Source organism: Prinia subflava, chromosome 29, assembly GCF_021018805.1.
Source record: "Prinia subflava isolate CZ2003 ecotype Zambia chromosome 29, Cam_Psub_1.2, whole genome shotgun sequence".
NCBI lineage: Eukaryota > Metazoa > Chordata > Aves > Passeriformes > Cisticolidae > Prinia > Prinia subflava.
The window spans coordinates 2,289,301-2,309,655 of NC_086275.1; the positions used below are offsets into that span (position 1 = coordinate 2,289,301).

The 20,355-nt window shown below is 47.7% G+C and overlaps 1 protein-coding gene across 1 annotated transcript in view; it reads right to left on the bottom strand.

The window, feature by feature from the left end:
- Positions 1-20,355, bottom strand: part of ZMAT4 (zinc finger matrin-type 4) — a 46,866-nt gene that overhangs the window by 16,303 nt on the left and 10,208 nt on the right. The window contains exons 2-4 of the mRNA XM_063420108.1: positions 15,844-15,945; positions 4,921-5,010; positions 710-866 (exon numbers count right to left, since the gene is read on the bottom strand). Coding sequence (XP_063276178.1) covers positions 710-866; positions 4,921-5,010; positions 15,844-15,945 — 349 coding nt within the window. The remainder of the gene's footprint in view (positions 1-709; positions 867-4,920; positions 5,011-15,843; positions 15,946-20,355) is intronic.

The following is a 20,355-nucleotide window of genomic DNA, read 5'->3' on the forward strand; positions in this document are numbered from 1 at the left end:
CTTCCTGGAGAAAGTTGAATGCTTTGTTCAAACATTTTCTGCTTCCACAATCACAGAGGATTTTTTTTTTCACAGATTTTAAGTAGTTTTTGGGGACTTTATGGTTAAGCAAACAATAAGATGGTTAACATGTCCAGTTTCAACATTTGACTTTTTAAATGTGCAAGTTAATAGGCTGCATTGCTAGAATCACTGTGGAGGAAAGCATGAAATCCATCTGGGTAAAAATCAAGAGACAATCAATCCAAGGGTTTTTAAAGCCTGGATTTCCCTCTAGTAGTAAGAGCAGTTGATGCTCTGTACTGTAGAGTAACACCAAAGGTTTATTAAACGTATTAGCTGAGCTGATAATTAAACTGCTGATAATTAAAGCCAGGCTTGGCTATCTGCACCCAGTGGAGACATTGTCTTCCACTGAGGAAACTCTTTGGAACTGTGGAACCAGAGATAGGGCTCTGGCAGCAGGGCCAGTCCCAGCTGATAAACCCCTAATCTACATAAACAAAGCAGACAATAATGAGCATCAGGAATTTTTAAAGGTTGTTATGACAGCAACACAAATGAATAGCTGCTTCTGCCAGCCGCCACCGCTCAGCTTTCCATGTTCCATCCATTTTCTGCCCGCACACTCCACACCTTGGCCAAGCCCCCTGGGCCCCGTGAGCCCACACCACTCTGCACCAGCCCCTCCTGCTGCCTCTGGACCTACCTGTGGCCTTTAATGCTGGTTGTTCCCCTAGCAACAGTTTTAACCTTTTGGCATGGATTTTCCCTTGGTAATGTGATTCCGCCACCACCGCTGAGGTAAAGGACATGTTACATAGTGTGCAGCATTTGTTCTTATCCACTGAGTCACCATCACTGCCCTGGGTGGAGACAAAAACACAGACAAAAAAAGAGGTGTATAAGCGCACTAAGCACAGTCACAGAGGGAGAACAATAGGAGGGAGGAATCTAGGTTGTTATGCCAAGGCCATGGCTGCCAAGGGGTTTCCCCTCCTCACCTCCCCCAGCCTTGCTCCTGCCTCATCCCAGCCCTGTCCAGCCTGGGGACACCTCCAGCTCCCCAGCACCTCCACTCTGGTCTGCACTGGGAGCTCAGCCTGTCACTGTGTCTCACGTAGCCTCCTCTTCTCCAGCTGAGGGAGTCACACATACCCAGAGCCTTCCCTGCAATCCGACACTGATGCTTCCTCCTGATGCACTTTTTTAAGAGACCCCAGAACATCTAGGGGGACACAACTGGGGGGCACAACCTGCTCTGCAGGTGGGAGAAACAAAGGAACTGTCTGAAATCACACAGGTTCCTCCACAGGATCCAACACCAGCCTTGGGTGAACCCAACACAGAGTGGACACCTGACCCACCACTGAAGGTTATTTTTTTTCCCCCAAAAAAGCACTTTTAGAAAAACGACCGATTTTCATAGCTTTTTTGTTGTTGATAACTGTAAATCAAACCTTAGGGAGGAATCTCAAGAGGTGATTAGTACTGTTCTGAGTGTAATTTGCACTTCTTTTAAATAGCTTTCTCTCAAGATATTTTATGTCTTCAAAGGGAAATCACTTGAAAGTTAAGAGCAGAGAAGAAAATTTCCAGTATCTATTGATCATCAGTGGCAACATATAAAGAGCCTCCAACAGAGCTCGTTTGAAAAGCTGATACACTTCGGTATTAATGCACCAGGGTCTCTTCCTCTGCCAGGGCAGCTCTTCAGTGACATTTTTTCCTTTCTAACCTACTTTCTCAGCTAGACTGAGAAAGCAATTAAAAACAAAAAATTAAAACCCCCTCAAAGAGCCCTCCAATACCTCACTGTAGAGTTCAGGGTCCTATTTACACTGACCCACAGTTCACTGTGCAGCTCATCTGGCTCACCCAAGTCTCTGGGTGAGTACCTCGATGTGTGGGTAGGAGTTCAGCCACCAGCAGGACAGGGGTGTCCCCAGACTCTTGGTGGATCTACAAGCCCCTCTGCACATGTATGACAAACCTCTGCTCCCTAACAGCCAGTTTTATACACCAAGTGCCATTAGTTGTAAGTAGGATGCACGAGGTATTTGGGCTCTGCTGTTGTTAAGCATTTACCCAGGTCTGCATCATCCCTTAGCAGCATCACCTCCCTTCCCTCCTCCACCAAGCCAACTCCTGCACAGAGCCAGAGGTGTTCCAGGCTGATCCGGCCCTGAAGGGTAATTATGCCTTCTCATTTGTCAGAGGCTGTTTTACCTGAAACCAAAGAGGCTGGGGAAAGCCGATCCAGGTGTCTTTTGTCACCCGCTGAGTGACACTGCGCTGACAGGATTGTGCAGGTGGTGAAACCACACGTTTGGTCACCCAGGATGCCTCAGCTGGGGCACAGGGCTCCACACAGGGCAGGTGGCTGCTCCCTGGGGATGTTCTGCACCCATGTGCACCCACCCATCCCTCCTTCACCACAGTCCAGCTCCCGGGGCTGAAACAGTAAACAGGCACTAAGAACTCTGTTGAGCTTCTGTAAATCCACTGGCAGCTCCTTAACCCCGTGCTGCCAGACCTAGCCAAGGAATATTTCTACATTTTGTTTCTGCAGCTTTCTCCAGTCAATCCTTCCTTGCAAACCTTCACTACAATGCAGCACAGAAGCCACTGGCTTCATACAAACTGAAGCACAACAGAACACATCACTGGCTTGGAGTTAAAGCATCCATCTCCCAATACTGACACCCCCACTCTTCCCTCGCTCTGCAGTTGTGCTGAGAGACCCTCCTCCACACCAAATTAAACCAATAATGAAGAGCACAACAGTCCAGTTGTTATCCATTGGAAGACTACTTGTATAAGCCTTCTACTTCTAACTCCAAAGGGCTAATGGGTGTTTTGGAATTGGAGTCCTTTTGCAATCTTCAAACAACAGCCAACCCCTCCCTTCGCCTCACAGAAGGTCAGGAAGCAAATGCTGTTTCCAATCCCATTGCATTGAGTATCCACAACTGCAGCCACCTCTCCCTACTGCTGCCACCTGGCAGAAGGACAAGGTGTTAGTTCTATGGTCAGCAGAACATAAACCAAATGGCATACAGCCATGTAACAGTTTTGATGAAAAAAAGGCTAATATTCCCTTTTGAGTTGCAGATGCTTCTACACAAGTTTAACTGGTTTTCACAGTTTGTTTCTAATACTCATTAAAGTCACTGTGCCATGCCCTGAGTGACACTGCTAGAATAGGGCACTGCACTGCATGTGTACATGGTAGGGATGCTATTGTGCAGCATTAGAGATGTCCTAAATAGTTCTGTTCTCTCTAAATGAAAAGGCTTGTATAATATCTGATCAGCAACAGGCTTACTTTGAGCTGTAAATGTTGGCAGATTTTCCCTGCTGTATTTTTATAACACAAATAATTTTAGAATTTAGGTCTGGCCTAGCCTAGCATTCACCTAGAACATGAGGACGCGTTAATCCACCCCCACTAGGGCTGCCCTTGGCAAAAAGCATCAGCAAACACAGAATTACATTCCTGCTCCATATTGCCTTTCACAAAAGCAGTGGGAAATCGTTCAACTTTGCCTTATTTGAGGTCTGATTGGTTCCCTGTCCTCCATATCCCATGCTGAGGGCCACATGCAATATGTGGTTCCTTGTTAGACATAATCAAGCTCCTTAGAGGACCCTGTTCCCTGTCTGCATGCACCTGTGCCTTGCACTGCCCACACTGTCAATAATAACTCAATAAAATCACTGCAGGATCCTGCTTTGGAGGGGCAGATTGCATCTGCAATTGGCCTGTGTGCAACAGAAATGTTCACTAGTGTTTTAATTACTACGTAAATGAGCTTTCAGATTCCTTGGGCAAAACTTGCATGCTTCTCCCTTTCATTACAAGCTATCACACTGAATATCAATGCACTCAGCCCCAGTCACACTGAACTGCTTTGGATGCTGTGTGCAGGGAACCTCGCTGCAGCTCTGATACAGCCCCAGAATGCAGGAAGGAGCCGAATGAATAATTCCCCATGAAGCCATCTCTTAAAAATTCAGTCTCCTTCTATCTACTGCCTGACAAACGGCTGTGACCTGGTCCAATTCCTCATCTTCATTTGTTTATCTGAACACAGCTGAGGAAACCAATAGCCAATCTTTTAACTGGCAGGTTGAGGGCAAACAGGGGTGAGGAGGCTTTGGATAAAGCACATCAAATCCCAGAACAAGTCCACAGAGCCCTGGGGAGGTGACACTGCTCTTGGGGACCTCTTCGTCACTGCAGGGGTTTTCAGCCATGACACTGTGGTGGCACCACTGGCATCCCCTGATCTCCTGCAGGCTGGAGGGCCTGGCACTGCATGGCACATGTACCCAGAGCAGCTCTGTACGTGGCACTACGCGCCAGGGGCACACACACGGCTCCAAACCCACCACTGCCACCCCACACTGCTCCCCAGACACTGTCCAGGTGTGAGTCCTCCCATCTGCCCAATGACCCTCACCCCTGAGAGTGGTGTCACATGCTGCAAGTTGGGTGAAGGGGTCTGGAGGTGACCCCAGTGCTGCTCCACTGCCAGCAGCACCCCAGAGTGGCCCTCACCCCACGCCTGGAGGCACGAGCTTCCTGCAGGCATTGCTCCTATCACCTGTCCCAGCTGCTCACCAGCAGACCCAGCCATCGCACAGAAATGGAGCACATCCTGAGTATTTCATATCAGCATATTTTTTCCTATGAAAGAACATTCAAATAACTAAAAACGCAATTACTGTTGCTGATGCACATAATAATTCTTGTGTAGTTTATTGAAAATTATTTCCAGTTACTTTGCATTTCAGCTAATCTAAATGTTACCTCTGGGCATCTGATCATCTGTGGCTGTAAGAGACAGAATGTTGTAGCCCAGAGTCAATGATTCACAAAGCAGCTGTATAAACAGGAACTTGGATTATACCCACATTTTCTGACCGGAGCTTTTTTGCCGGGCAGCCTCCATCGATGGGGTGAAGCATGTAGTACAGGCGGACTTTGCTGGCATGCTTCCGACTCTGGAAGGCAAAAAGAAAAGAAGAACTGAAGTTACAAGGAGCAAGAGGCTCAGTTGCTCATTACACCAACCCACAGTCAGATTTCACATCCCCTTGACATACATATCCCACCACTGGAGGAGAAAAGGGGGAAGGATCCAGGTGAGAAGCATTTGCACTTCTCAGAATTTTCAGACCTCTGCACCCAGCTGAAATGAGCTGTGGGAGAAAACCTGCCATTAACAGAAGAAATGGTCCACCCTGGCCCCTCTCCAAGTCCTGCTGCCTGCAGGCTCTCCAAGACACAGCAGGGATCAGACAACAAGGGAAGGACAGCATTTGTTATTAGACCATTTCCATGGGGGGGCAGATTGAAAGATGGGGGTTACTGAGCTCCAGCCAGAGATATAACAGCATCCTGAGGTGTCAGTGGCACACACACAAACCAAATCCACAGCTCCTATGCTTCTAGAATGATAAAACCTAAGAAGGGTAAAAAATCTCCCATGAGGGAGACATGGGCAGGTTTCACACTGCCTTTGGGGCACAGCTGGAGCTCACCGGCAGGTGAGGGTTAGAAGAGACAGGAGATCCCCCAGTGACCTCAGCAGCAGCAGTCAAAGCAAATCCTTGGGACTTAAAGGAAGATTCTAAGGCTTCTACAGCAGGAGCACAGACAAAAGCCTTCAAAACCTTGGCTTACATCAGGTCTTGTCTTCCACCAGATGCAGGGGGGGAAAGTCTGCAGCCACAAAAATACCTGCACCCAGCATACGGGCAGCAGACATATGGGGAGCTGTTACCATGCAAATGTTTCCTTTGAATCACTCTTTCCAACTGCCCCACAGAAGAACATCCCTGTAATTTTATAATTTCAGATCACAGAGCTGCAATTTAAAAATATTAAATTATCATTAGCATGTTCTGGAACATTCTTTTTCCTGTGGTATAAACTCGGAGCTAAATTTGAAGGGAGCTATATTTGTATTTGCATGCAGAAATGTGACTATGCAATAATTTTTTCCACAGAGCAAATCAGTCAAGATAAATAATGTCAAATATCTGTCCCCAGCTTGTCTTCCTGCTGCATTTAGCAAATGTGACCTTCCATGGTGAGAGAGAAGTGCATGAAACCCCAAAGCTCCAGCTCTCAGATGAGCAACCCAGACAGCAATTGCGTAATTAGAAAATGACAAAATAGATGTTTGAAATGCACAGGACAGAGGTGCAACGCCACTCCTGGTGCTTGGCTGCAGTCCCAACTTCCTGCCTGAAGTGATGCTTAGCAGGTCCCTTGCACCACACAGGGCCAGTCAAACATACTGTAAAGGCAATGTGGCCAGAGATTTTCACTTGAATTTCTTCCCTGAGCACTGACACCCCGCAGAGCAGTCAGCCTCCCTCGAGTCATCCTCCCCATAGTCACGAGGCTCTTCCCTCGGTTGACTTCACCCAGCACGTCACGATGCCCACGCGCAAACAGCCACAGCCTGCTCAGTTTAGAGGGTAAAAAATTTGGGAGGGGTAGCTGAGTGTGTGTAAGCTGCAAAGATGTTAAGAGGAATCATTTTTACAAATCTGCTCCATGGCACTCAGCTGGACCATAAACGGTGCCCCGATGTCAGCGTTAAAAGACAGCAAAGCTTCAGCCTTTTGTAAAACACCTCTCACCTTTCTTGGCGCATTTGTCTAGGTTTGTGAAAGCCAAGGTAAAGAAATTACTTATGTTTGGTATAATTTAAAACTACACAGCTCCTTATGCAACCTTATTATCACACGGTCATAAAAGCAGAGCTTAAAATCATCCCTGGCCTCCACGCTCATGTGGTGAGCATCTCCTTCCCTCTGCGGAGCAGAGGAAGCACAGCCCATTTGTCATCCATTTTATCTCTGGCATTTTCTACATTTACATGTGTATTTATCATCCCAACACCCCAGCAGGAGCACGGCAGGAGCACAGCAATTATTCTTAGTGTGCGCTCGCAAACAGCACTGCAGGTTGTCCTCTCCCTACTGGAAACCTGCAGCTTCAAGGCACAAGGAGGGCAAGTACCAGACACATGGCGGGCCAAAGGAAGAACCACAAACAGGAGCCAGAAAACTGGGATAAACTGGGATTAGGGCACCTCCAGCTTCTGTTTTGACCCATCTCACCGCATGCACAAGCCTTAGGAAAGACAAAACCTTGCCACACCTGTAAATCCACAGTGCGGAATGAGCACACGGCCTTGTGGAGGCACCTCCAACAGCCACCACAACCTCATTTTGGGTGCAATAAAGGTGTTTCTGTGCCTGTGAATATTTCTTTTGTAGCTGTAGAACATGTTATGCCAAAGGCATTTTCACTTTCCTGCCTCTAGTGTGAACAGCACCTTTTAAAGGCACTAAGTCTGGTTTAATACTGCAGGCTTGAAAATCAGCCCTGACTATGCAGGGAACTCAGAGTCTGTTTTCACACAGCTGCTGCAGAGTTCTGCATTGCAAGCTCATTTGCTACTGTAAGGCTCATCAGTAGAAGTAAATAAATGGATCATTTATATCTCTATCAAATCTACTCTAATACAGAAGATCGTGGCAGACACACCAAAGTTCTGGCAATTCAACCCTAAAACATAAAAGGGCAAAGCAGAGCTAAATTGTGCCATGAAATGCAATTTGGTTTTGCATAAATTAGGTTTTGCAGCACACTCTGCCTGCAGCAGCAGGGAGGTCTCTGTGGGAGCAGTGGCAGCTGGGGGGGCCCCGGCCACCTTGGGACACGCAGCCGTGGTCACCCTGTTCGATGAGGGGCTTCTCATCCCTCCTCTGTGGATGCACCAGCAGCTCCGGGGAGGACTGACCCATCACCTGCATATGGCCAGAAGCCGCCAGCTGAGGCATTATAGCCCGGGGGTCACCAGGTCACACAGACACATACAGATCTTTCCCTCCCTGCATTTGCCCAGGGGTGTGGGAGAGGAGTCCCCTCACCAGCTGCATGAGCTCAGCACCCCACCATGGCCCCGGAACGCTCCCACTTAAGCCATTGATTCAAGCTGATCCAGCAGTCTTAAACACTTTGCTTGAGAAGGCCTTCTTCCCGTCTCCTGTCATCAGGTTCAAATCAACTATCTCTGCAGCTTCCCTCCGGCTGTGCTAGCATATAATCTCATTTCCCTATTCCCCATATATCCCTTCATCAATCCTTGCTCCCTCCTGTGCTGGCAGCTTTATGGTTTTGGGCAGTTTAGCTTTCCTCTCCTGTGTCTCCTTCTCAGTGACCTCCAGCCAAAGGCCAGGGCCCCCACACTGGGGAGCACATGGCTGCACCAAGCACCAGCAGAGACACAGGTGCCAGATGAAGGAAGGAACCACCACGGCAGCCCAAATGACTGCAGTTTCTCTTAGTCTGTAATAAATTCTTTTTCAGAAGGCCATTGGTTGGATTTTAGTCCTTTTAGTGTACACTCCGTTGATTTTTTTGTGTGCTGGCAGTTTCTTAATTAAATTGCCATGCAACACGCAGTCACATGATTACACCAATTTTATTATCTATATTGGCCCTGCTTTTAATCTCATCAAAAGAGAGAAAGTTATTTTGGCTGGCCCAGTTCTCCAAACCTTGTGCAGAAACCCAGTTACATCATCCTCCAGCCCCTTTCCTGACCGTGCTGTGCCCAGGAGCTGTGCCAAGCTGGGCAGCTCCAGCTCCCCGCACGGGACCTCCAGCACTGCCCTGCCTGGCTCTGTGCTTGCTTCCTCCTGGAAACTTCCTCCACTTTCCCACACCCACAGAGGGTCAGCAGTGACAGTGCACAGCCTGTGGCCACCACACTTCAAGCACCCACTTGGGAATTACTGGACCTGCTGACCTCAACGACATTATTCTGGAATTTGTAATCGCTGCTGAACAACCTTCCAAGTTTCTACTGGAATTGAACCAATCTATTTCTTCCTCTATGATATAACAACATCCCCTGCGTTTTTTAAATAGACAGGAGAAGTATTTTCAGCAAATGCCTTCCCTTTTCTGCCTCTACTACCCACACAACAAACATTGTCAAGATCCCCGTGGTTTGCTGCAGAGCTGAACTCCCCGGCTGTTATTCCAGACACTGCTGGATGCCAATGTCCTTTTTCTCCCTTTGTCATTTTTGAAAAGCCTCATTTATAATTTATGGTCATTTCTATTAACTTCCCCTTTTTCCTCCATGAGTTAATTTTATAAAAAGTGTCTACTCATGCTTTTGCCTTCCTGGGCACACAGATCTGTGTCTGCAATTCCCGAGTGCTCAGCTGAATTCGCACCCCCATCAAACCGGATGCTCCAAAGCAAAGAGAGGCACATTACTCGTTTGGACATTGATTTGTTTATACATTAAGGCAACTACTGAGGATCTATTCAGCCAAGCAACCATGAGCTCCACTCCCTTACATCTGTGATCATCCCACCCAGCTCTCCAGGCTGACTTCAAGGCAGGATCCTGAGCATGAATTTTCTGTCCCAGGAATCACAATTTCAGCTGTGATCTTTAGCTTTACTGCTTCCTATATTGGTTTTGACTGTAGTCAAAGTATCTCTTGTCCAACACACTGCTGAGTACCCTGGGAGAGGAAATAACTCTCCTCAGAGGCTGTTGCCAGAGCAGCGCGGCAGGAGCAGCTGGGCTCAGCACCTGGCTCACATGGTGCTGCCACCCACAGACAGGGCCACCACGGGCACCTGCTGCTCCCCAAACCCGCTGGCAGCCCCTTCTTAAATCACTCCCTGACATTCCTTCTGCAGATGGATCTACACTACTGCAACCATGCATTTACTTCTCCGTGGGTATTATGGGATTCTTCCACCTAATGTACCTCCCTGAGCAACCTGATTGAGCTGGAGGTGACCCTGCTCTTGGCAGGGGTTGGACTAGACCTTTAAAGGTCCCTTCCAACCCAACCCATTCTACGATTCTGTAAACATGCCAAGGGAAAGGGGATGCAGGGACAGAGTGAGCAGGCTGGGAATTTCTGAAATGTCCGCCACACAGCAAGCTAAATCCTTGCTGCTCACCTGCAGCTCAAGTCCCTCCTCTCGGGCCACACTGCTGCTGGGTACTGATGTTCGAGGTCTGGGTGGGCTTCACCGCTGGTACAGCCCTCCCATGCCAGTACCAGGTAGGCAACCGAAGAGTTAACACAATGTCTGCTGAGCAGCAGCTCCACAGCACGGCAGCAGCAATGCTGCTGCTCCCATTCCATCTCCACCGTGCGAAACAAATCCCTGCTGGAGCGCGTCAGTGCCAGTCACTCCCGAGAGCCCGTCAGCCCCGAGCGCACGGGGGCGGGTCTGTCACAACACACCACGGGAACTAAAGACTCTGCTTTCAAACACCCAGAACCCCAACCCAAACATGGGTTGCAAGTTTAAAAGATTGAAGACAAGTAAGAGTGAATACCTGGAACAAAGAGGTGCACCTCCCAGGCAGCAGGATCAGGAAGGAATGATGTGGAAGAGCAAGAGCTGCAGGAACACTGGCCAGGGTGAGCCAGTGCAACCTTTCTTTGCTTTCATTCTATGTAGCTTTAATGTGACACCCCTTATGCCTCTCCATTACTGCTAACCCTGGGGTCCCATTTTCCCAGTGTGTTTTACTACTGCTCTGAAGGACCTTTTAACTTCAGCTATTTTTAGATAGCAATAGGCCTCCGTGCAGAGGTACCTGGGAAAGGAGCTGTGCACTGGGCTTCATCTGCTCTGCTGTTGCTGCTGTTTAGCAATAGATTTTGACACTGGGAGTGCATTAAAAATAATGTTCAGCCATTAACGTTGACAACTGAGCAGTAACATAGAGCCTTGTAAAGTCCCATCCCCACTAGTTCCCACAGCCCACTGTGATGCAGCAGCTGCTGCTGCCCTGTGTGCAGAGAGGAAGCACGAGCCTTGTGCCCTAAAACCCTGGCCCTGGAGGTATCTCCTTCATATGCAATGGGTGGCCACATTTACCTCAACATATTTTAACTGGGCTGTTACCACGACACAAACTGCCAAGGAATATCCGCAGCAGGCCTGCATGCGCACACAAAAAGAACAGAGCAGCACCTTCATCATCTCTGCAACACAAATGTGCTCTCTTTAGCTTTTTCTCCTCAAGCCAAGGTTCTTCTATCAAACACCCGCCGATCTGCAGGATAACAATGTTTACGCAGCCACCAAAACCTGTGAACACCACAGCAGAGCAGATTCCAGCAGTGGTGGGGAAAGACATGGCAATAACGGGTAGGGTGTCCCCTCCTCCTTCATCCTCTGAAGGATTTACATGTCACTGCCACCAAAGCAAGACACAACATGGCAGGTGAGCAGCAACAGTGGCAGAACATACGAGAGAGATCACGGCCAGTAAACGTCATGTTCCCTTCCATGATCACTGACATCAGCAGAACCTGACACACAACAGCCCTGTGCAGCCTTTATTTTCAGCTGAAGCACATCCTTTCCATTCCTCCATCCTGGAAATGCTTACAGCATCTCACACAGGGAGCTGGGAGTAGAAACCTAACATTCCAACTCCTTGCTTTCTAGCATAGCATTTATTTTGTTAAATAGAGTATGTGCTCTTGCAGCACATTAATATTTCAGACACAGGACTGCCTTTCTGAGCACACACATCTTGATCCTTAAGGCACTAATGTGCCAATAGTAAACAATGTTTATTATTCCTTCAGACAAGGCATCGCCTCATGCCGTTTCCAGCCAAGGACAGCCCAACTGGAAGCAGCTTAACTCCAGCACCACTCCAGCCCGTGCAGACAAGCAGTATTGATGAGGCTGTCGATACTGCTCGCCTGCTTCGCTCTGGAGACAGAGTGAGCAATTCCGCAGCGCACAGCTCCGGAGAAGAGCCAAAGGGCATGGCACTTGATTTGTTTTCTCCAGTTTCTTCTGCATTTGAATTTTAATACACTTTGCCCCTGCCTTCCCCTGCTGCTCTACCACAAGCATTCAAACAGCATTCCCTCATCCCATAAGGTGAGCCGACACTTGCATGGCCCCCTCCTGGGCTGCTCTTCCTCCAGACATGGCATCTTCCTTCATTTTAAATGGAAAAACAAAGCACTCTCCAAACACCTGAAGCAATAAAGATTATGGAGAAAATGGAGAAGAGCATTAGAGCAGCTTGAGGAGCAAATGTGGTGATGAATCTGCAGCTCAGGGTGAAATCTGAGAGCAACTTTGTATATGAGGTAATTTTCCTGCAGGATTTTCAAGGGGAAACATGAAAATAAATTGTAACATCTTCCTAATGGCTGTGAACACTTCCACACAGAGATGAGGACTCCGAGCTAACTAAGAAACCTTAACACTCTTTGTTTTAGCTTTTTAATTTACAGAACAGCTCACCAAAGAGATTAACACAACCTCTCTCAAAGACAGACCTGGAATTAAGTGTTAAATTACAGGTAATCCAGAGAGAATCCAGCATCAAAGAGGCTTCCTGCTCTAGAGGAAGGAAAGATGCAGAGATACAGAAAAATACCCTAATTTATGAGGCACAGACTTCCAATGGCATTGCAGCAGCAGCACATTGTTTCTTGCCCTTGCAAGAATTCCCTGACAGTGGAACAGGAGGTGTGAAATGCCCTCCCCACACTGGCCATGCCCCGTGTTTGGCCACCTCCCTCCTGGCACAGCCAGCCAACACCTGCAGCGTACGGATTCTTCACCCAAACAGCCACCCTGTTCCCTTTTGTTCCTCCCAAGGAGAAAACGGGAGCCAGGGCACCTCAGGGATACTTGGCATGGCACAGCAGCACAGTGAGGGTCACCCAGGGATTGTCTCAGGCATCCGTACTTCACTGCTTTATTCCAGAAGCAGAAGTGGAAGACAGTTTCCTGATACTTCAGGGGACAAATTAAGATATTAATTTGCTTTAAGAATTAAAATATGCAAATGCACACTCTTTTGGGCATCAACACCAACCAGTAAGATTTGCCTCATCTCCTTCTCACGGCTGTGCAAAAGCTGCCCAGCATCAACCCCTCGAGACGCTCGGCACCGCAGAGTGCACTGAGCTCGTTAAGGCATTTCTCATTTGGGAGCATCATCGAAAGTCAGTACCCCAAGGCAGCTACTGGGCTCAGCTCTGTCCTGGGGTGAACCCTTGAGAGGAGGACAGGACCTGGCAGTTTCACCAGGATGGGAAGGAAAGCCAGGGTGCATCAGACTCGTCAGACAAAGCCAGAAACACAGTTGCACAAAGCACATGTAATAAAGGCAGTATTTGCTGTATGTCAAGTTGGAAACAAAAAATGCTGCAAACACTCTGCTCCTTTTGTCATTTTTCCACTACATTTGCCCTTGGAAATAATATCACTTAATACTGCGTGACTGACATAAAATCATTTTTTATTCCTGGCAAAGTAGCACAGAAGAAAAGTTATTGGTTGGTGATTTGGAGAAGGAGATGAGACAGCGATTGGAACTGACTATTCCTGTTTGGCAAGATAAAAACGTCCCCCTTTCATAGGCTGTTTCCCTCTATTTTCTTACAGAGAAATGTCTTATTTTGCATGCACAGAGAGCCAAGATTCCAGTCCCTGGCACAAGGGCTGCAGAGCTCACTTGACTGCGCTAGGGAGGCAGTGGATCAATTCCCTTTCTCTCCAGGCTCGCTCAGGAAGGATAAGGGCACTGCTGACCAAAACAAATCCAGACAGAGCCCTGGCACCCAGCATCCCCAGCTGCACCATCACCAAGGGCCCTCAGCACCCATGGGCATCCAGGGCTCCTGAAAATGGACTTTCAGAAAATTTAGTCTCCTGAAGTTGATATTTCCCCTATGAAAATAATCAATTTTTAACTATACAGCACTTTCTAAAAGTAAGAAGGAATGAAAAGAAATGTGTGAAAATTATGAACAGCTACTTTGATATTTAGAAAGAAACAGTGAATTTTACATTCCTGCTATTAACTAATGGCCTGCAGCAAGGGCTGCCAGCTTCATGCAGGATGGAGCCCCCAACTCCACCTCCCTGGAAAACCTCCAGGCAGGTTTTCAGTCTCTCACCATGCCTGTGGGCTCTCGGGACCAGTGTTCCAGGAGGTTCCAGGAGGTTACCAGGAGAATGAGCATCACACTCGGGAGTGGTGACCAGAACAGATGCCCCAAAGGGACACTGCTCCCTGTCAAGAGCAGCAAAGCGTGGCACAGCCACAGGGCAGGGGCACTCCCAGCTTCTGGGCCACCAGAGGGGATCCTAACTAGTCTTTGCAGCTCACTCCAAGCCTCTGCTCTGTGTTATGCAACCCAGCAGCAAGGTTTGGGAATGACATTATTGTGCCGAATGTCTACGGCGTCTGCTGGGATTTCACAGCGGATGACAAACGAGCACAACACCTCACACTAAAATATACAACAGAAAACAGTGTTGTTTTCCACATTTCAAAAACATCTGCTATGAATTAATGATTCAGCTCATACCTACAATGACAGGCACAGAGGAGACGAGATTGGCTGAGCACCCTGTGGCTCACCAGGTGCTGCTCCTGTTTCTGCAGCAATGCTCCTGCCTTCTGTGGGAAAAAAATTGGCATCTGGGGTGCCCAGTACCAAGACCTGGAAGGCATCCCTAAAACTGCAGCCTTCAGCCTCACAAAGTTGCCAGGGATCTCTGCTGCACACAGAGGGCAGCCAGAGGAGCAGTTCAGAAGAGCTCCTAAGAAATTCACCAAAACAGACATGTAAAGTGCCCTACAAGCAAACGTACATTCTTGTTCCCATTGTTAATTAATGCAGCACAGCATCCTCAGATCATGTACATTAAGCTTCCTGCACATTCTCCACTGGCCACACAATTGTCTCCCTCGTACATCAACTGCAAAACACTCGACTCAAGAAACGCTTAGTGTAACTTCACCTTCCAGGTCCTGTGCACAAACTCTGCATCTGTTGGAACTTTGCAGACACTGGTAGTCTCAACGTAACCAAAAAACAGAAGCAAAACTGTAGGTGCAGAAGACCCTCATCCCCCAGCTCATCACACAGAACGACGGAACCATTTAGGTTGGAGAAACCACCAAATCAAACCAAATTATTCCATATTATCCAAATATCTGTCTTATCTCTACATTATTTATGATGAATATGCAAAGTTAATATAGTTTATGCTATATACACAAACTGTGTAATATAGATAATGCAGACATGCATCACTTCTGGAGTCCTCCAGGACAGGCTGAACCATCTCATATGCCCTCAGGGGAGGACGGTCCCTCGTACACAGCCACCACACAGTGACCCTGCACCTCTTCTGCTTTTGAACCTGAGAATCTCTGTTCTCCCATTGGGTGAACACCAAGAGCCCCAAACCGTGGCAGGATCTACACCCAGGCAATGGGTTTTCTTCCCTGAAGGATTTTACAGCATCATATCCCTCCATGATTTCCTCCTTGTTTAATAGGAAAGTATTTAAGTTTGTTTTGAAGATATGCAGTGCTGTTAATTGCTGTTCTAACATGTCTCTAATAATCCATCCTTTCTAATTATTCATTGCTCGCTACCTCTTAAGTGCTTAAATACATTCACAAATTCTAATCTATTCTCTGCACAATCAGTGATTCCTACTCAGCAAGCCACAGTGCAGCACATTTAATACAACCTGAGCTTGTTTTGCTGCACTCTTAATTGCTCTCCTTGCTAACTGTTTCCTTCAGTCCTGATCAAATTGCAGGCTGACTTGGCAAAACCAGAGGAAAAAGCCAGACATGCAGCAGACACCGCTGCAGTGACATCACTGAGAGAGTAAGATGCCACCAGTAAAAACAGTTCTTCAAATGCTGAGTCTTCCAAGCAGAACTGCAATGGTGGAGTAAGAGACCAAGAACATCCTACCTCGTAATGGGCCACGCGCTGGGACTCGGAGATCAGCTGAGCACTGCACACCTTGCAGTAACTTTCAGTGAACAATTCTTGGTCAATGTCAGAGGATTTCATCTGTGCATGACAGAGAGAAGAGACAAGAAGCAGAATCAGTTACAGAAAGCAGGCAGATGTATCTGACAAGGCTCCTACAGAGCCAAGGGCAAGGCAACACTTGAGGTGAGCAGCTCTTGTCACCACGAGGGAATGAAACCAACGTTATACAGGTGTAAATGTGACACACAGACAGTCCCCACCACATCCCCAATCCCTCCCATTCAGAGTCCCCCAGTTTATGCACCAACAGCCCATGCCAAGTGTTCATTCCTTGCCCTGGGCAGTTCCTGGGTGCTACTGGGGACCACAGCATGGCCCCTTCTCTGAATGCCACAGATACAGCACAGGTTCCATGGCACAGCTGTCCTGCCATGACATCCACGTGTGAGCTACTCGTGAACAGCTGTTCTTCACTACCTTTCCTATCTAGAAACACCGTGCACAGGACCAGCTGTGGCAGAGATCACTCATGGCTCAAAACATGCTTGACCATTTGTTATACAACATAAAAGAGCTTAAAGACTTTTATATAGAAGGCAAACAGCATCACAACCTGGAGGAAGGTGGTTTTAAGCTGGAAGAGCACTCTGTTGTATTTCCCAATTTAGACGTGGAAGAGAATTGTTTGTATGATTTAGTGGGCTGTGCTGTTTTCCAACAGCTGTTTAAATATTTATGTGTTCCCCAGAACTTTCTACGAGGACACTTGCACCTTTAAAACCAGCTTGCTGAGTGCTCTGATTCACAGGAACACATTGCTCCTCTGTTCATAGCCTCCTCCTTGTGCCACTGCAGGTATACAGATCTGAACTCACAATCAAGAGGTGTATCAGGAAAGTTGAGGATTAAAACAGACTGAACCCAAGCAGAGCCAGCAAACAACAAAAGCAGCCACACGAGAGAATATTTAAAACCAACCCCTATGCAAAGTAAGAGGTAAAAGAGAGGCTGGTGCCTTCTCATTAATGCCCAGATAAAATCTATTAAATCACAATCATAACAAACCTGAGCATAATGAAGACTGATAATACAGGTTTTATAGAGTTCATTCCACTGACTGGGAAGAAAAATAACATGGAAATGAACAGGCTATGAGATCTCATTAGCAGACAAAGTCAGGTGGAGAAAGGCAGGTCACTGCTGGGCTGTGCAGTGGAGCTGGAGGTGGTTATGCCACATCCCCAGGGTCCTGCCATCCCACGGTTATTGTGGTCTCTGCATATTTTATGAAAACAAGCAGCTGAGCTGACACCAGAGACTGCCAGCCTGGAGAGACCAGCTGGCCTTGAGTTCCAGGAAAAGGTTTGCTCAGGTGTTCTGGTTTACCAGACAAAAACACAAATCTCAGAGCTCCTATGCTACTGCGCTTGCTCTTTGATTCTGTAAAGACATTTGCTTGTTTTCTCTTGCTCTCTGCCTAGTTTTACTCTTCATTTACACTGTCCAGAGAGATATTGCATTGAGAAACTTTCAAAGACACCAAAAGACCCTTTTAGGAATACAAGAAGCGTTGCAAAATAGCATCAAACGCAAAACAAAGTGGGAGGAAGAAATCTCACTTAACTCCAACAGATTGACACAAAGCAAACCAAAGAAGCTCATTAAACTTCAATCTGGCAACCAAGACAGAGACAGGTAACATCACCTTCATTTGCATGCAGCCCGCAATGCTAGTACAAATCCTCATTGCAAAAATCAGAGTAAATCAATGGCTTCTCAGTATTAGTTTAGCATTCTGTGCTCTGATGACAGAGCCCAAGTATATTTTCCTCAGACAGAACTGTCTGTCCTCCTTTATAGCAGCAGAGGCTGAACAGGCTTACCCAGGAACTGGATCTCAGGCATTTTCTCTAAGCAGTAAGTTCTGATACAGGTGTGGGATGTGTTCCCCTCAATATTGCAGGTTCAGCACCAGGAGAACACGGTGGTTCTGCTGATGATGTGGCTGTTGTGCACCATGATTCATGTGTAGATATTTGAGTTACTTAATAAAAGCCTCTCTGGAATAGGAGACCCTCACATAACGCACCCAGAGCACAGTTACACGTGACAGAAGCTCCCACTCTCCTGCCCTGCTCCCAAATCCTGGTGTATCGTCCCTGCTGGCGGAACCACGCTGCTCTGCCTGGCATCACTTGAGCACCTCAGTGAGGCACAGCTCCTGGCTGCCTCCATCTCCCTCTCTGCAGAGGACAGCCTGGCACTGGGTTGCTTTGAGTTCCCCAAGCAGCTCCTCAGATCCCTGTGCTGTCTCCAAATGGCCACGCTCCCATGGAACCACTGGTGGAAGGATGGGGGGCACCCTTCTCTCCCAGGGCAGTTCAGGGACCAGCTCTCTTTGCTGGGATGCACAGGTGAGCAGTGGCAGGTCCTGGTCACCTGAAAGCTCCCTGTGCCCCAGGAAGCACAGCAAGCCCAGGATTGCCAAAGCCTGCAGGATGGCAGGGTCCCCTTGTCCAGGTGCAGAAATGTAACTGGGTGTCCTCATGCCTCTGGCAGAGGGTTTCAGTGTTGCTTTTTCCAGGCACTGCTTTTTCATGGTGATGAAAAGTACAGCAAGGTAGAGCAGAGAGGAACGGGGATTAGGAAGAACAAAAGAACAAATAGAAGCAATACCTCCTTCATGCTTTTGCATGAATATATTAGGCTAAACTGTTATGAGGATTCAAGCATGTGTAAGCTTGGCTACTTAAAATAATTAGAAAGCTCTGGTAACAATAACTGCTCCAGGCAAAATTAAATTTTGACAAAAAATAATAGATTCACCTTAGCAAGGAAGATTTCCTCACAAGCAATCCACTACCGTCACTCATTTACAGAAATCACCCTTGCAAAGTTGCCACTGAAACTAAGACAGCCCCAGAACAAGTTTAAATTCAAGAACCAGTCACTGACTTGAGAAAATGGACAATTACCTGTCCCACAGAAACGCAACAGAGGAGCAAAAGCCTCTTCCCCTCCTCAGCAGCTGCCAAAGAATGTCCAGCTAACATGCAGTGAAACAAATGCCCCTCTCCACCACACGGGTTTTAAAGCTCCTACAGTCCCCAGGGTGGCCGTGGCACACAGACCTCAGGGAAGGTTCCAGGTTTCCCTGGGGATCTGAGCAGGAACCCCATTACATGCAAGAACCAAATGTACAAAGGGACTGGTGCAGAGATGCCACAGCAAGGCTGGATGATGGCTTCTCCGCATAGCTGCAAGGGCTCCCCTCTGCAGCAAGAGGCAGACTCCACACATGAAACCCTGAAACAGAACACAGCCTTGTGCAGTGGGTGCCCAGCCTAAAACCAGCACTTCCTCCTCTCCAGAAAAGCTTCCTTGCCTGCTTCTGTCTCATCTTTGATACACTTTGCATTACCCCTCTGTGGGTTAATCTGAGCAGTGATTTATTAACTTCTTCTGCCTGCAAGTGTGATAAAGGGAGTTCATAAGCAATTAATATTTATGTATTTTTAATCGCTTAATACCACTCTGACTCTCTCCCTGCCCACACATGCCTAAGTACTCCAGGACTGACCAGCCCTCAGCTGATTTCACCTCACAGCCCATCTGTCAAAATGCAGCACAGAAGGGAGGGGTTTCCCTGCCAGCAGCATGTCCTCAGCTGTGAGGGACACTCAAGGGCAACAGCAGGTGCTGAGCAGGGTGGGACATGTCCCTGAACACTCTCGGAGACTTTTCTTGCTGAGAATTGAAGAATTAACATGGGGTTCATAACCTTGTCACCTGGACATAAACTGTCATGCTGAGGAGAAGCATTGGTCTGCACACCGGGGTATATCTGGAACTCCTAGTGTCCCCCTTCTCAGGTGGGGACAACACAGGGCCTCTGCCTAAAAAGACAATCACTTTGTGTCCTTCAGTAGGGTTTATTATGGCTTCCTGTGCCACACTCCAGTGCCAAGCCCCCTCCCTGCTCCAGATCCATGGCCTCTGCCCACGTCAGCTCAGCATCTCCAGGCATGGCTCACTGTGTCGTAGGAGACCTCGTCTGCAACACCTTGTGCCATCTGGTTGTGATTCTTCTCAGCAGTTTCAGTGACTGTAACAGCCCAATGAAAAATCAATTTGATCAGACTGATGCCAGGTTTTGGCAATGTCCAGAAAGGTGCTAACTAAGCTGCACTAAATTTTAGAGGACAGCAATCCACAATTGACATCAGAGACATATGTAAAGCCAAATTCCTTTCGAAGGAAATGCTTTGCACCAGCTGAATCCCTCCAGGTGAGGTCACGTACTGAATGTGTCCCTGCCACACAGGAGAGTGGTGGAAGTGCCCTGGAATTCCTGTACACATTCATTTTTTCTATTTCCCAATTGAGGACAAGGAGTGCCTTAGAAAACACAGGGTTGAGCAACTTGGTTTTGTCCAGTCAAGAGGACAGAAAAAAAAGTGTGGTCTCTTATCTGATTTACTCTTGAAG